The 18,507-nt window shown below is 36.7% G+C and overlaps 1 protein-coding gene across 10 annotated transcripts in view; it reads left to right on the top strand.

Moving 5' to 3' along the window:
- Nucleotides 1-18,507, top strand: part of MCTP2 (multiple C2 and transmembrane domain containing 2) — a 252,690-nt gene that overhangs the window by 151,459 nt on the left and 82,724 nt on the right. For all 10 annotated transcript variants that reach the window (XM_019945844.2, XM_033852092.2, XM_019945842.3 and 7 more), the window contains 2 exons: nt 14,583-14,684; nt 16,840-16,914. In XM_019945844.2, coding sequence (XP_019801403.1) covers nt 14,583-14,684; nt 16,840-16,914 — 177 coding nt within the window. The remainder of the gene's footprint in view (nt 1-14,582; nt 14,685-16,839; nt 16,915-18,507) is intronic.

Here is an 18,507-nt window from a genome sequence, read left to right as displayed (position 1 = left end):
GTAACGGCGTTTATCAGTGAGGAAGGCTTTATTTCTTTCTTCCCAAAGACTTATTTTCCCAAAGCTCTTAGTGCATTTTTGTGGCTGGAGCAGTCTGTAATTTATCTATGAGATTAGACTAGCTCACATGGTGTTTACAGAGGGGGAAACATTGCACCTCTCAATATCTCTTATCTTTTTGATTGCTTGGTTAATTTCTCCCCAAGTTCTCATATCCCTGATGTTACTTGAAGAGCATGGTGGAGCAGCTGCTCCCTTGCAGAGCTGGCTGCTGCCGAATGTTCTGAGCCACCAGCAACAAGCCACGCCGGCTCTCAGAGAGGAGATGGTGATGTGGGATGTCCCTCCTTTTTTTTTTATTACAACTTTGTCCGTTATTCCTAAAAGCATACATGTAACAAGAACATGGCGCACAATTTTAAAGAGGTCTAAAGGGACAAGGAACCAAAGCTCTCCATTAGAATTTAGTGTCCTTTCTCTCTAACATTTATTTTTTTTGGACATTTCTCCTCTTGTTTTATAGATAAATCCTTAGTAGCATATTTGATTCCTTGCTGGGTGAACGCCACTTCATATCTTTATTAACCTCCCTCTGTTTCGCATGTAAACATTTTGTGTGTTTGGTCTTCCTAGAATACCAAAAAGTTGACTGACTTTCTTTCCTCCCTCCCAAGGAATGTACAATCGCTATACGCTGTGGAGTTAGATCTAAGAAATTACCTCTGGCTAAATCAGGTTTAGGTTTTCTCAACCTCAGCACTCCTGACATTGTTGGACGGATCGTTCTCTGCTGCGGGGACTGTCCTATGCACTGTATGAAGTTTAGCAGCATCCCTGACCTCTACCCACTAGATGCCAGTAGCACCTATCCACCCATCACTGTTGTGGTAACCAAAGATGTCTTGCAACATTGCCCAGTGCTCTGAAGGGGGCAGAGTCACTCCCGGTGGAGTGGAGAACCATTGACCTAAATTAATAGAGCTTTCAAACTATATCCTTCAAAATACAAGATAGAGTGATTTGTGAAAGACCTTGTTTCAATGCAAGCAAGCCCATTAGCCCCCTTAATTTTTCAGGTTGCCGATAAGCTGCCCCACAATCTAAGCATTCATTTGATAAATATTTATCAAGTGTTCAGTGTGTGCCAAGAATTGTTTTAGGTGGTAATGTTCTAACAATGATTGCAGTGAAGCTATGTCCTCTCCTGGAACTTATCTTTTGATTGCAGGAGGCAATATACAAACCAGAAAAAAAAAAAAATAGCAATGCACAGTAGGTTAGATGGTGAAAAGTGCTATGTAGAAAATGAAGCAGGGGGAGGGGCCTCCAAGAGGATGTGTGTGGGGAAGGGATGCAGTTTTCCGTGGTTCAGGCAGCGATTACCTCACTGGAAAGGGAACATTTGACTGAGAACTTAAGTAAGTAAGGAAAGGGAGAAAACCAGGAGGATATCTGGGGAAACTCTTCCAGGCAGGAAATCTTCAAGTTCAAAGGTTCCAAGGCCAGGCCTTGACTGTCAAATTCCAAAAATAGCAGAGCAATGTGGTTGGAATAGAGTGAGTAGAGAATAGCAAATGTGAGATAGGAAAGAGTAGGGGATAGGGTGGCATGGAAGAGGACCTTGTAGGACGCTGACAACCTGAAAGTTAGAAGGACTTTGGCTCTTTCTTAGTGGTGATGGGAAACCACAGGGAGGTTTCTAGCCGGGGAGTGTTTGATTTGGTTTATACTGCTTGTTTCTAATATAAATGTAGCACGTGGAGAAACAAGCCCAGATCTGAAAGGTCTCCACTGTGTAAAGGCAGTGTGGCCTGAGCCATGTCTCCCCTTAGGGACTTTGAGGGCCCAGGGATGTTGAGCTGAATAAGACATTTCAGTAGTTGTTGTTCAGCATGGCTGTTTCAGTTCATATTTATCTCTGATGCTTTGACCAGTAGATTGGGAAAGTGATCAGATCTTACGTTAAGATCTGTGTGGGCTCTTCCCGATACACCCGCAACATACCTTCTCCAAATGAAATGATTCCCTACCTAAAGTGTAGATATAAATGTGATAGAAAAAAAGGCCATAAACCTCAGTATCTGTAACAGGCAAATTTTGTTTGTTATTTCATTGATCATTTGATTTTTTAAAAAAGTTATATTACTTATATCTATAGTATTTATATTTATAAATTTTGTTTATATTTATAATTATTTTAAAATAATTCTAACTTGTGATTTAGACGGTATATTTTAAAATGTATTTAGATCTAGGTTTTTTCTTTATTTAATGTCTATTGAGCAATACTTACCTAGAGCCCTGTGCTGTGCACTTACCATCATTAATTCTATGACAGCCTAATGAGGCATGCTTTATTATTATGACCATCTACAAATGAGGAAACTGAGGCAAAGGAAGACCTGTAGCTGGTAAGTAGGGGAGGCTGGGTTTGAATTAGGCAGTCTCACATCAGAGCCATCCTAAGAGGATGCTGTGCTGCCCTAGTGAGTAGCTGTTAAGTAAATATTGTGCCAAAAGCCATAACCAAGATCTGTTTTTTGCAGCCACTGGGCTCAGTGCAGTGGAGGTGGGGGGCAGGGGGGCAGGTGGGATACAGAGTTAAGTAAAGACTTGCATTTCATGGGAGATGCCTGTGAGAGGACCGAAAATATTAGGTGCCCTATAAAAGGAAGAGGAAAATGCAAGGTGGGAGGGCTGAATTTAACTTTGGGAAGACTTTAGAAAGTGGGGAGTCTGAGCTGGCCAGGAAGGAGTATGGTGTTGATAGGGACTGCTGGGTGAGGTGAAGAATGAAGGCCATTCCAAGCAGAGGGGAAAGCATGAGCAGAGGAACAGCAGGGTAAAGGAGAGGCCACATTCTGGAAGCAAAGAGCAGCCTTGGTGCCTAGCTCTCAGTGTGAACAGGGAGGCTGGAGAGTGCAGCTCAGGAGGGGTGGAGAGAGTTTGGGGCCTGTTCTGTGAGGGGGGATTATCTGCAGGCTTTGGCATGGATATAACAGAGCAGTTAACTAGGAAGAAAGTTTGGCTCCTGTGTGAAGCAATTATAGGGGAGGAAGACTTCCTGGAGGAATTGGTTGCAACTCCAGAAAAAAAGCATCAAAGAGAAAACCCTTCAATTCTGTGTTCTATGCCTCTTAGGAAAAGGATTTATTTCCCTGCTTTTTTAATATTTTTAGTCATAAAAATGGATTCGTTGGTGCTTCACTATTACCTCTATAGGATATGGAACAGTGTCCTATAATACCTTGTTTCGTATTTAAAAACAAAAATTGTATTTCTTAGAGTGTGCGTAATTTTTGTGAGAACATGTTTTCTTTAATCAAGTCATAAACTAAAACTTGATTTACACTTTCAGAGAAAATGCAAACTACATTTTAAAACGTCTAAGTGTAAAGTATTGAAAGTACTTCAACTTTTACTCTCTGGAAATGGTAATGTGCTAAGTGCATTTCAGCCTGTTAAATAAAGAGCCTGTTCTGAATTCACTATATCTTTTAATCAGGGTGAATATATTGGATGACTCTTGGCTCCCTTAAAATTCGTATTCTAAAATCAGTATATTTATTAATGGTGGTGAATTGTTCAAAGCGTATACATGTGCTCAGATATACATCAGAATTGAAAAAATACAGGACAGTGAGCCATCCTTCCATAGATTTCATCTCTGTTCAACTTTTTAAAAAACAGTTTTTTAGAATGATTATATAGATATGCAAAACTTTTTACTCATGATTAAAAGCAGTAGAAAATTGCAGTTGGATTGGATTATAATCTGAAAAAAAATTTTTTCTTTGGCCGCACCACAGGGAACTTCCCCCACCAGGGATCTAACCTGTGCCCCCTGCAGTGGAAGTGTGGAGTCTTAACCACTGTACCACCAGGGAAGTCCTGAAAACTTTTAATATTTGTACATTTCCACATTCTTCCAAAAATCTTCTAATCAATAATATAGTAAATATACATTGCAAAACAGTAGGAATGTTTTAGTTTTAAAACATTCCCAACATAGACATTGTCTCCTAATAATTATCCAGTTCAGTAGATTTATTTTTCATTGCTATTCTCAATTAAGTGATCTTGATTTTGTGGTGAAAATCTGGCTAAGTTCTTCTCATCCTTCTTATTTAAACATGTGTTTACCCTCCTAGAATTAATTATCTAATGGGTCAATTTTGGAAGACTTTGAAAATCAGCTTTCTGTAAAATAGGAAAAGCATCTGTTTGTTGTTATTTCCTACTATCTATGGAGAAGTCATCTCAATTTGATGAGGTCCTACTTTTTTTTTTTTTTTTTTTTTTTTTTGCGGTACTCGGGCCTCTCACTGTTGTGGCCTCTCCTGTTGCGGAGCACAGGCTCTGGACGCGCAGGCTCAGCGGCCATGGCTCATGGGCCTAGCCGCTCCGCGGCATGTGGGATCTTCCTGGACCGGGGCACGAACCCGTGTCCCCTGCATCGGCAGGCGGACTCTCAACCACTGCGCCACCAGGGAAGCCCAGGTCCTACATTTTGAAACAAATTTGAGTCCTCTTGTGTAAGCTATGCCAACATGCATATGTGAATTTATATCAGAAGCACAGGCCTTCATGCAGCCCTTAGCTTTCTCTGTGAAGCCAGTGCACGGTAACTAGGTGCACCAATAACAGCCTCCCTTAATTAGCTTTATGGGATAAATTTTCTATAATTGCTGTACCAAATAAATGTCCATGCACATCTTCATTTGCATTTCCAATTAAGTATTTGCCCAACTCTCACCTATGATGGATTTTGCACATTGTACTGGACATTCTTAATCATATTTTTTTAAGTTAATGCTGAAATTTTGGCCACTGAAATATATAATATTTATTTTACTTTACATAAATGTTTATGGATGTATAACCAAATACAAAATTTAACAGGGCAAAATGGTGATTTTGGACACAAACATTCAACTCTCTTCCTCATCTAATCCTGGTCCAACATGTTCATTGAAGTAAAGGAAGATAAGGCACATTTTTCTGTTGGCCTTGGAAACCAGCAAAGGGTGCCATGAATATGCTGGAATTATCATGAACCATAACTGGTGTAGAAGGTGGATGATACTTGGTTACGACAGGCCAAGGGAGAAAGAAGAATGACTAGTGGGATTCCTCTACTGTCCTATAACGGGAAGATAGAAAGTATAAATGTGAGCATATCCTGCATGATGGTAAACGTTGAATAGGTTAAACTTTTCTATTAAATGGAAAAACCTCTCATAATGAGTGAAAGAGTAAAATCTAAGTGCTTCTTCTAGATGAGACACCTCAAACATGGCAATACTAAAATGGATGAACAAAAGTGTAACACATCAATGTAAATAAAAGGTAAGTGAGAAACGTACAGAGGAGCCTATTTTATGAGTTACAGAATAATTTAATTATCAATAAAGTTATAAAGACAGGAACTTTTACGTGAATGACTTCCCATGGAAATGTGTGTGTGCATATGTATATACACACATATATATATAATATTTGAAACACCAGAAAAATTACAAAATTGGAATCGCAGAAAAATAACATATATTATCTATCTAGCTTTTAAAAATCAAACAAAAAACAAAGCTTTGAAGTGATGTTTTAAAGTGCCAAGTCTTTGAAATTCCAAGTTCCATGAAGTGTATGCTAATAGCGAAAGCCCTTGCACATGATTCCACAGCTACTAAATTTCTGATGATGAAACCCTGGAATCTCTTTTGTTTTTGTTTTTATTTTTTTAGCAAGTTCTCAGGTGAATTTTAAACAAACTAAAATGGTGGTTCTTAGACTAGAGAATCAGCCGTAAGCTTTGTCCAACATATGTATGGGTAGACACACACAGAAATACATAAAATATTCTGTTCACATACCCACTTAACTTGTTTAATTGTTGATTATGTTGTGGGTCCAAAACGCTTCAATAGATTTCAAAAGGCAGAACCTGTACTGTGATCACAGCACAGAGAAATAAATAACAAAAATGAAACAAGTATCAAAACCCTTGGTAGAAAAAAAATCTCAGGTAGCTAATGTAGATACCAAAACTGCAACTATAAACTTCTTAGAAACTAACAATGAAATACAATATATAAAAACTATGGGTAAGGGCCAAAAGTATTATTCAGAGGAAGTTTTTTTTGGCTGCACCACAGGGCCTGTAGGATCTTAGTTTCCTGACCAGGGATCGAACTTGTACCCCCTGCAGTGGAAGCACAGTGTCTTAACCACTGGACCACCAGGGAAGTTATGTGAATGGTTTTATAATTGAACAACAAGGTTGAAAATCAATTAAACATCTCAACAAAATGAACTAAAATAAAGAAAACTGAGAAAATTATAAAGAAATTTATGAAGATTAATAAACGAGCAATTACATAGAAAGTATTTAAACAGTGTATTTGATCAATCCAAGTATTAGTTCCCCCCAAAACCAGTGATACAGGCAAGCCATTTACAAGGCTAATGAAAGAAAGGGAAAACATATGCTATTAAGAATGAGTGAACAACAAGAAATATGGGGATTGCTATGAAGAACATAACTGAATTTTACTAAGTATGAGAGAAAACGTTAATAAATATAGAGACATACCTTGGGAAGACTTAGGTATTGTAAAGGTATAAAAATCTCCCCAAGTTAACTAAAAATATAATACAGTACCCCATTTGAAGAAATTAATGTATAAAAATATCAAGGAAATTATCTTTAAAAATATAATTAGAGGAACTTGAATATCAGGTATTAAATGCACTGTTTAGTGAAAATCATTAATGATGGAAATATCAGAAACAGTTATCAAATAACTCCACCCTTTTCTCCCTGCATACTCCCCTCCCCCGAATAAGAAAATAACACATTTCAATCATTTAATGAACATGAGTTTTGAAACCTTAACTGCACAGGCAATTCTTAAATGTTATTGAAGTTTATTGAGAACATAAAAGAAAATGGAAAATGTGTGAAATCATTCCCTGAGACTAAAATAATTCTGATATTAAAAAAAACACATTTAAAAAAAAAGCAAATTATATACCTTTCATGGAACATCAGTAAGATTGAACACATTAGGAAATCTAATTGTGTAATTTATATTATTGAGTTAAGAAAAAAAAACACCTTGACAGTCTCAATAGATGTAGAAGGTGTACTTGATAAAATTTAACATCCATTCTTGATTATGAAAAAATAGTCTAATAAATTAGTAAATGATGAGCAGTGCCTTAACATGATGAATGATATCTATCAGAAGTATCACAAACATTAAGACTTATTGCTGAAACACTAGAGATAGTTATTCTAGTGTCTCTTTTTTTTTTTTTTTTGGGCACACCTCGTGGCATGTGGAACTTCCCCGACCAGGGGTGGAACCCACACCCTCTGCAGTGGAAGCCTGGAGTCTTAATCACTGGACCACCAGGGAAGCTGCTCTAGTTCCTCATTTTTAAAATGAAAATAACAGTAGTTTCTACTGCTAGGATTGTTGCAAGAATTTAATGAGCTTATATTCTTATGAATTAACTATTAAAATTAAACTTTTTGGGTCAGATCCAGCCAATGCAAAATGTAAGAGAAATAAATGATATTTGAATGAAGGAAACACATTATTTGCAAGTACTAGCTGATAATATCTGTAAATATAAAGAAAATTAATAGACACTGTATTAGAATAAAAAAAGGTCAGTTATGTATAAACAATATCAAAATTCAGAAAATGAAAACCAGTGCCCATACCCAATAGAAATCTTAAAAACCTAAAGAAAAACCTAAAAAAAAAATCTGAAAAACCTAAAAAAAAATCAAAGAGTATAACAGGAAACAAAAAAATGCTATAATGCTTAACTATGTGAGGAATTTCTGAACTGTACTGAAGGACATGAAAAAAAGACTAATTGAGAAATTTAATATATGATAAACTTGAAACATGAAGTCATTGAGAGGATAAACTAAGTGATCACTATATAAGTGATTCTGAGGTAAGTTGGTTGCTTATCCATCAGGGAAAAATGCATCGGCATGTTACACCAAACACAGTAACTATTTCAAGGTGAATTAAAGGTCAAATGCTTGAAACAAAATAAATATTTATTTATTTATAGTTCCATAAATAAAACTATTAAAATAATGGGAAGTGCTACATAAACAAACTGAAAAACAGGAATGATAAAGGAAGAAAGATTTAAGATGTCATGGTGAAAACAAAAATTTCCATAGAAGATTAAAAGACAAAGGATAGGTTGGTAAAAAATACTTGCAGCATAAAACAAATAGATGCCAGCACTAATATAAAAGTGTTTTTTTTGATCAATATGGAAAAGACAATTCAACCTAACAGAAAATTTAAATCAAGGAGGCAGAAATCTGTATAGCTAATAAGCATATGAATGGCTCATGCTTTATTCAACCACCATTGTGGTTGTTAAAAATGCAGAAGAGGGGGCTTCCCTGGTGGTGCAGTGCTTAAGAATCTGCCTGCCAATGCAGGGGACACGGGTTCGAGCCCTGGTCCGGGAAGATCCCACATGCCGCAGAGCAACTAAGCCCGTGCGCCATAACTGCTGAGCCTGCGTGCTACATTCTGTGTGCCTAGAGCCCGGACACCACATTGAAGAGTAGCCCCCACTCGCCGCAACTAGAGAAAGCCCGCGAGCTGCAATGAAGACCCAATGCAGCCAAATAAATAAATTTATTTATTTTTTTAAAGTGCAGAAGAGGGAGCCAGATCACCTGGGTTAGCCCCCAGTCTTCTCCACTAACTGGCTATGTGACTTTTGACACCTTACTTGACATTTCTGTTTTCTCCTCTATGAAATGAAGATTATCACAGTACCTGTGTTGGAGGTCTGTGGTGAGGATTTAAATGGTTTGGTAAATGTAGAAAGAGTACAGTAGCACACAGTAAGCACTTAAAGTGTAAGCTCTTATCTTCATCACCCTTGTTTTAGAAGCTTAAATTACCAAATTACTTTAAGCAGTCAGATTAAGAAATATAGTCAAGATTTTTCATGAGCAGTGATGATTAAGTGTAGTCAAAGGACTCTCTCAGATGCTTTTGGAGGGAGCATGACCTGCTACCAGCCTCCTATAAGGCACCTTGGATTAAAATTTAATAGACACATATCTCTGAGCATTTATATTCTAGATATCTATTTTAGAGAGGCAGCTGGGGCTTGGAGAGATACAGTAATTACCCATGGTCACACAGATGCTAAACGCCAGAAATGGGAATTAAAGTGAAGTCTGTCTGGTTTCACGGTCCTACCATGGCCCACTGTTAATAAACATACGACAGAAAATGTTCAGTTTCATTAGTAATATAAAAAAAGCACATATTAAAACAACCTGAGGCCATTTTATTCCTATGAAATTGCTGTATATTAAATAAAAATGCCTATGGTTGGCAACATTGGAAGGAAACGGACAGGCTCATTCACTGAGCTAGGAGTATAAATTAATACAACGTTTTAGGAGAGCAAATTGGCAATACTTGCCGAAACGATAAAAATAGGTGTACCATATGACTCAATAATTCCACCTCTAAGACTTTATTTTTAGGAATGCATCATGGAAGCACAAAGATATCTATGGTGTTTACAGTTGTTAAAAATTGGAAACAATCTTAGTTACAATGGAAGATTGGTTAAGCTAATTATAGAATATTCTTAAGATGAAGAACCATTCTAAATTATGGAGAATCGATTTTTACATTGGAGAATGTTTCCCATACTTTTTTTAAGTTTAAAACACGAGTGATTAAAAAGTACATAAATGAAAGTAAGACAGAAAAAATCATGTTATTTAATAAGCAATTTCTGTGTACTTGTCACTGTTCTTACTGCTTTTTGCTGATTATTTCACAACAACTGCTGAGATATGTATCCTTTTTTTTTTTAATTCACACTTTACAGATTAGGAAACTGAAGAAGAGAGGAGTTATGTAACTTATCCAAAGTTACTCAGCCACTCTGAGGCAGAGCCAGAATTTAAACTCACTTCATCTGCCTCTAAGGAGTCCCAAACGTCATCCAATATACTATGATCCTATTTTCATAAGATAAATATTTATAAAAGTACATTAAAAATTAGAGATCTGTTTGTTAAAAAATGGAATATTGTAAAAGTTACATTTTTTTTTTCCTTTTTTTAAGCTATTTTTGTAAATTGTACACCATTCTTACAATTAGTAAATATTACTTTGTAAAGACAGCTTCTATTTCAGGGAGAGGAGTTGATAATACATTTTGGGTACAGCAGGGTTTTCTGCCTTTACCAAAGTTCAAGTGCTGGGTTTTGGATTCAGGCAATGGGTGGGTTGGATTGCCTTGCACAGAGAAAGGTGAGTTGTATGTGGAGGGCTGGGGTGATGAGTTCAGTGCTGCCTCTACTGGCTGGTGGTTGACTGTGTCAGGGCAAACAGTGACCTTATGGGCTTTTCAATCTCTTCGTGCTGTTTGTAACTCCTGCGGTGGTAACAGGCGTGTTTCCAAGTGGGGATGTGAATAGAATCACTACCAAGTAAAGGATATTTACTTTTCTTCTCTCCTAGCCACATATCACATGTGAATATGTGTCTGATCACATCACATTTTGTTGGAGTCACCTTGCATGTGCATTAGTGGGGATCACCTGCTGTATTGTTATGTCACATTATTTTCCCTTTTGCATGCAATGAAAAGCTTCTGATAGAATAACACTTGTTTACACCCAAATGTTCTCCATTTATTCACATGAAGGTTGAATTGGGGGCTGGGGAGGATCAATATGACTCTTCAGTTTGGATTTTGATGTTAAATGTGTATCTTTTCTCCTTAAAGCAGCTGATGGTTTTATTCCTTCATATCGATTCTGATTAACTTTGCTGTTGAATCAGTTGATATCTTGTCACATCAAAACTTTACAGTAAAGCATAATAATGAGAATTCTCTTTTTTTTCTTGTTTTTTTTTAAATAATGAGAATTCTTTAAAAAGAGTTCCAGCTGAGAAAAATATTTTTTCTCTGTCCCACATACTAACCTTTGTTATATGCCAATTTAAAAAGTTTTGTTTTCTAATATAATGAATGTAGTATCTCTTTGGCTCAAAAATTAGTTTTATCACCAAACTTTTTAAAAGTTCTTCATATTTACCATGCTTAAAGCTTGTGTAAGCAGATTTAAAATTCTTTTAGATAGAGAAAAATTGCATAGGTTAAAGATAACTTCAGGTCAGATTAAAATCTAAACCAGACTACCTTCTCTGTAACTTGTTCTCTGGCTCTGAAATCCTGAATCATTACTCAGAAACAGACTTCCTGTGCTCTTTTGTTCACTGTCTGATGTAACCAAGAATTCACGGTTAGCATGGTTAGCTTTCTGATATATCATTTTGTTTCTGAAAATAATGTAAAGGAACATGGAAATGCCCATTTCCCTAATTATGGAAGTTTAATTGCTAATTAGGTTAAATCTTTATAACTGTCCTGCAGAGATGCCTTCCCCAAATCATTGCCTGATATCTGTACTCCTCACCTATGGAAAGGCAAGTATGTAAAGGTGTGTGATAAGTCAATTTGAAGAGTTTTCTTGTAACACTAAACTTAAGGACATTATCTATTATTTCATCCTTCTATCTGAGTGAAATGAAATCCTCCCCGATGTCAGCCCAGGAAGACTCTCCAGTTGAACTTCGAGATTTCCATTTGTCACAATTTGCCTTGGGTGATAGGGTTCTCAGAATTAAACTTAAGTCTTAATTGAAGTGACTATCTCATACCTAAAGACAAAAGTATATATAGATTCTTTGCTCTAAGTTTTCTTTTAGCTGTGCTTTAGTTGTCCTATTTCATAGAGGTTTTAACATTATAAAATGCTAGAAATAATTTTCAGAGTTAAGTATAAATAAATATAGTTCTTGACTGGAAAAATATATGTTTAGCTTTCATTTATTATATAAATACTGTCATGTAGGAGTTTGGCAAGTTGGGGTGTTACCGAACTTTTTATCCTGTATTCATGTGTTTGAAGTTCAATTATATAAACACCATGGAAAATGAAAATATTTAACAAATAGTTTCTTTGGTTACTATCTCAGTGTTTAATTATAACACTAAATATTCAAATGCATTGATCTGTTCTTAACCCAAGCATATCCCAAATACAAAGTAGTGTATTTCCTCTATCTCTCAGTTTATCTTTTCCCAAAAGATATTCCTTATAGAGGACAGACTGAAAAGTGGAATCAACCAAATATTCATAAATAGAAGGGTTCATAAATTGTGGTTTATTCAGATTTTGAATTTTACATAGCAGTTTAAAGAAATGAGGCTGATCTATATACTAATACAGACACATTACCAAATACTATTGATACATACAGAATGAAATTACAAAATATATACAGTTTGAAACACAAAAAAATGTAAAATACTTTCTTCAAGGATATATTTATGAATATAAATTCTCAATAAAAATTTAGAAAGGGTATGTGCCAAATCCCTATCTAATTTCCTTCTCAGGGAAAGAATTGTGGTTATTTATGGACATTCAAAGGGACTTTTTTATTTCCTATAATTTTTCAATCTTTTTACAAATCTTTAAACTTACAATGTATATATTTTAAAATAATATATGAAAGTGCCAAACATGAGTAGCCTTAATTATATCTCTAGCTTTAAAAACTTCTTTAATGTCCTAGGTGGATTCTGGGCTTTGCTGACACAATTCAAGGACATTGAGAAAGAGGAAACGATCATTTACCCAAAAAAACAAAAAAATTCTTTGACTATAAAATATTTCTTTTTATACTGATACCTCTTGTTCTTCTGTTGCCCTTCCTAACCCTTAAGAAATCATGGAAATTTTAAGATAACAGTACAATGATTATGGGTTGAGGCAAAACTAAACTGGACCAAAGTCAGCTTGGCAAATTGTCATATGCTGTTTTTGTATTTATTTCTTTCAACTTTAACACCCACAATTTATTAAGTGAGACAGTGGATAAAAGAGGAAGCTCAGAATCCTGTTTGGATACCGTTTAGGAAGGAAGCCAGGTCTTTATGGGGTACCCCCTTCCTCTTAGCCACTGGCCAGGAAAACCATCTTTCTGTTTAAAACCTATTCAATTTGAGAGAGGTGGGGTGACTTTGGGAAGGAAGGTGACCTCTCCCTTGTAAAGTGGAATGGCTCTGTTTCCCCCCCGTGACTTATTCAACTCATCTCCACCACTGTTTATAAGAACACTTGTGCTGGATTCTTGTAGTGACAGCAATAGTCATTTAAAATATGGCTCAGATTTCATGCCCTCAAATTTCCTATGTTATTTCAGATGTTTGATCATTACAATCCCAAATGGAGCTTTTGGTCAGCTCAAGTTTTGCTCTGCCCTGTTGGAGTTAACAGATATGCTTCGAATAAGCCAGAAGTTTAAAAACGCATATACTACCACTCTCTATAATATAAGCATTGCTGCTATCAAATCTGAAAATAAGATGCCATAATGGGAGCCAAGTCATTTCCAAAATGATACAGGGGATTTTTTCTTAGATGCCTCACACGCTGGGGTCCACAGGTAGATTGGTATGTGGCATTGATGTGACATGCTTGGCTGAGAGATCAGAAGAAGTTGTTTATTTTGTAGGTTTATCAGCACATTGTTCTTTTGAAATGTTTTTGTATTTTGACCTCAACTTTAGCTGTGCTGATTTATTTAATTTGCATTGCACTTTGGCTGTGAATCACTGGTCATTTTTAGAAAACTCGTTCCTTTGTTCATTTCTTTAAAATACTTCATAGTATTTGTATAAAATAATATTTGTATAAAATAATATTTTATAAGGCAATATTTTACAAGGCAATATTTTATAAAATATTTTATAATATTTTTATAAAATAAAATACCATATTATAAATAAATAAAACATCTTCTTTTATAACCTTTTTATTTTGGAATAATTCTAGGTTTACAGAAAATTTGCAAAGTGATACAGAGTTTCCATCTATCCTCACCTAGTTTCCTCTAATGTTAACATCTTACATTGCCATGATGCATTTATCAAAACTAAAAAAAAAAAGCTGACATTGTACATTACTATTAACTAAACTCTGGTCTTTATTTGGATTTCACCAGTTTTTCCACTAATGTCCTTTTTCTGTTCCAGGATCCAACCCAGGGTACCACATTGCATTTTATCATCTAATCTTAGTCTTCTGACTGTGGCAGTTTCCAAGTTTTTCCTTTTTCCTGTGACCTTGGCAATCTTGAGTAGTACTTGCCAGAAATTTTGTAGAATATTCATCATTTTTTAACAAATAAAAATGTTTAACCTCTGGGATTTTTGAATGAAAACGCTGGTAGGCTTAGTAATGATTTGTACCACTAATTTTCCTCTCGTATATCAGTTTCAGCCTGGTGATGGTTACTTTATCTTCTTATCAGTTATAGCAGCACTCTAGAATTAAAAGTTGATTTATGATTTAATATTTACATAGTTTTAATATTTGCTTAATATTGGCTTCATCTGTGTATATGTTCTGCATTTTCAATTTTGTCAGCTCGTTCAGTTTAAATCCCATAGAAAGTCTGTATTTTATCTATTGTTTGTGACAGATTCGAGACGGACAGACAAACTGTTACGTGTTGAAGAATAAAGATTTAGAACAAGCTTTTAAAGGAGTTATTTACTTGGAGATGGACCTCATATATAATCCGGTAGGTCTAACTGGACATATGTCCCAGCTTCTCTCTATGGAAAGTAAAAGGTGACCAGCCTGGAGAGATTCAAATCAATGTAAAATGTTTCAGAATTTTTGCAGCTACAAAGAAAATAGTGTTTTAAAACTGAGCCAAGAAAAATCAGTGCTGGACAGTCTGGTATTAATCCTGTTGACCAGGAGAATTGATGGTGTGTAATTCTCAATAAATGTCAAGGGAAAAAAAAATAAGAGGAAAATTAGGTTCTTAGCTATATTACCTTTAATCTTCTTCCGAGGCAACAGTTGGCTGTTGGACAGAGAGATCTTCAAGCCTCTCACGTGTTATTTAATTATTATAGTAGATGTCCTGCTGTCCAACACTATCAAGACATGTAGTTACTCAATTGAAAACTACAGTTAAAGGAGGATTTTTTTTAAATGTATCTTAAACTTTTAGTTTAATATAAATAAAATACATAAATATTACATTCACTTGCCAATTTTTAGGTGTGGGCCTAAAACCTTTTTTTAAATAGCATGGACATGTTATTTTTAGTTCTACAGCATATTCCTTGCATAAATACACCCGTAACATCTATGATTTCTAATTTCAGTTTCTTGAAAGTAGAGATATTTTTTAAAAAACACTCACAGAACAATCTGAATGTGGAATTCCTCCTGATTATTTTTCCATAAAATCATCACCTCAATAGCAGTATCTTTTTAGTCACTGACCTTTCTCAAGGCTTTCTAGAGCAACATCGATTTCAAGTCTTTTGATCTGTATTTCAATAATTTATATAATTAATATAGAATTATAGTAACGGGTAAAATGGGCATAAACAGGTTTGCGAATTAGCACAGTTGGTTCTAGATGGGCATACTATTCAAGTGCCAGGAGCAGAAATCCCTAGGCGTGCGCAGACATGGCTTACTTAGCTGTGAGCATTCCTTGTCATAGTATCAGCAGTAAGTTCTAGAAAGGGAAGGGAGAGCACAGGTTAATCCAGTTAGTGGGGTAAATGAATGTAGCATAATGGCGCTTTTACAATAATTAGAAGAACGGCTGCCATTTATTGGCCATCTACGATGGGCCAGGCTCTGATACTATTTCATTTCATCCCCGCAATAAGCCTGGTCCCTAGCTATCATGAATGCCGTCTTATGATGAGCAAATGGAATTAAACAGGGGAGCTGATTTGCTGATAAATGAGTGAGTCGGGATCCAGATCCAGATCTTTCTGACTTCTCAATTATCCCGATGCTGCATTGCTGATTGTTTACTATCTTTAAGAGATTATTCATAAAATCAATGGCAGGAAAGTTTTATATTTTATTCCTGGGAATGTTAGAACTCTGGGCACAGCCTCCAGTATGGGGTCTGTTGTTACTTCCTCTTTTCCCCCATTTCTTAACCTTTCCCTTCAGGAGATCATATGTGTGTGTTGCACACAGATCACCCTTCATCTCCTCTTTTCTTCTGGCAGGTACTTGTATATAGACCATGCACACAGGTAAAACTTGAGTTTTAGGGGGAAAAACAGCCTTAAATTAAAAACTGTTAAGTAATGTTCTAGTTGTCCATCTGATGTAGAGGAGAAGGACTTGAATTTTGTTCTTTCAGGTTTTCCTCAGTTTAGTGATTTGGATAAACCATGAAATCTCTCTGACCCTCAGCTTATTCCCTAAAAGCTGGGCTAAAATGACTCATTTACTTATTTTTCTGGATCATTGAGAGGAAATGAGATTCTCTTTGGAAAAGATGTTTTTATAAGCCGGAAACTGATTTTCACATGCAAGGTATTACTGGCAAAGAGTAGAGTAGTTCAAAACTTTGATGTGAAAGGAAGTTTTACTTTTTTAGAGACTTTGGTTTGAGGACTTCTTGAGCCCCATCTCTGCAGTGGTTTAAAATATCTCTTTGATTTGCAACGTGGAAACAACACTCTGGAATCTCCAGTCTGACCTACCCGAGTGATGCTCATGAAATGAGACTCCGGAGACCCATGCAGAGCTCCGGGTACCCACCATGTCTCTGCCACCCCCCAAACCCCTAACCCCGCACCCTTAGGGTCAGAAGGTATTGGTTTCCAGAGCTTCTCAGTCATTAGAAAAAGAAGAGAGTGAAGTCCATCTCAATGCTGCCCCTTTTAACACTGGTGTCTTTCTAGATCAAAGCAAGTATTCGGACCTTTACTCCCAGAGAAAAGCGCTTTGTTGAAGATAGCCGCAAGCTGTCCAAAAAGGTAGGTCAGTGCAGTAAACTGGCTTGTTGGTACAGTCAGCACCCAGCACCCGGAGTACTTACTGGTCATGACTTGGTTGCATCTCACCCTCCTTCTCTGTTTTCCTCTCTCCCTCCTCCCTCTCCCCGCTTGTCTCCCCATCTCTCCACTCCTTCCTCTATCTCTCCTTCTCTCCCTAGACAAGGACTTCAGTTGGGCTCAGTAAGAAGGGAAAGACTCAGAACATATCTATTGGATGCTGCAGAGGGTGTCAGCCCTCCATTCATCCCCTGAACCATTTTTTAAACAAAAATTCTGAGCATCAAGCCATAAACCTTCTCTTGAACTTACTTGCCCCACCTACCCTCCTTTAATCACAGCCATTTTAGTCTCCATCTTTCAACATTTCAGGGAGGCATTCTGCCAGTGGAGTTCATCATGGAATTAACCCAGTTGATCTTTCGAGATGTCCAGCCTCAGATTCACTGATACCTGCCCCTACCACGTTTTTTTGCCTAAATTTGGATTGTGTTGGCATTTTACCTCCTGTTAACTCTCACTCCCTCTGCCTGTTGCCCTTAACTCCTCTCTCATCAGTTCAACAAAAAGTGAAGATCAGGGCCAAGTAGAGGAAGTTTCACATTTTATTTTTTTTTTAACATGACCTTTACAGTTCTTTTCAGAGCCCCTCCCTGTCCTATTCAGACACAGTTCAGGATTTCACTCTGTACTTACTGTCCCTCTTCAGTTGTGTAGCAAAGAACAAAGTGTCCCCTTTTTAAAGTGTTTATTACTTCCACCACTTCCGGTGGGGTGAGCAGCTGTGGATTACAGAAAGCAAGTTAAATATAAAGGCATCTCATCATCCTTTGGTTTCCCATGAACTTCTGGACACACTCGGGAAAGGCCTTAAACCTCTTCTGAAGGGGACGTCCAAATGTGTTGTTTTGGTCTGCGTAACATTGAGTGTAATATTTATTTTGTGTAATCTGAGTAAATGGCTTTATTATTGTTGTTATTATTGCCTTTTGCTCTGTTTACTTGAAAGTTAAAACCTGAGTTGAGGTAGGTGGCACAGCTGCTTTGCAAACAAATTGAAATGAATCTACCTACAACTGGGAGAAAAGACATTTCCTTTGCCAAACAGGACCTCCGCGTTGGGTGGCTTTGGGCTCTGAGAGCACCGGGAGTTTTGGGGCTGAGACCCTGGGGTATGTTAGGTTTCTCCCCAAGTTCCTCTCAGCACTAAGTGTCCCCAGATTTTTATAAAGTTGAAACTTGTGCTCATGACACAAATACTTAAAATCACTTAGTATGTGCCAGGCTCTCTTCTAAGCCCTTTAATTCTCTTCACAACCTACAAGGTTAGCACTCCTGTCAACCCCATTGAATAAGAGAGAGGTTAAGAAACTGGCCCAAGGTCACACAGCAAAGAGGTAGGAGAGCCGGATTTCCTTTCCAGAGCTTTACTTTCCTATAGAATAGACTTTTTCTTCTGGATTAGATGAGCTAGAGTACATGTACATTTCTACTGTAAATCTACCCATTTCCTTCCAAACTAAGCAACATAGTCCCTCATTCCATTCTGTCTCTCTCAAACACACACACACACAC

The sequence above is a fragment of the Tursiops truncatus genome, chromosome 2 (assembly GCF_011762595.2).
Source record: "Tursiops truncatus isolate mTurTru1 chromosome 2, mTurTru1.mat.Y, whole genome shotgun sequence".
NCBI classification, from domain to species: domain Eukaryota; kingdom Metazoa; phylum Chordata; class Mammalia; order Artiodactyla; family Delphinidae; genus Tursiops; species Tursiops truncatus.
The sequence above is the reverse complement of the archived record's forward strand: the minus strand, read 5'-3'. Positions and strand labels throughout refer to the sequence as shown.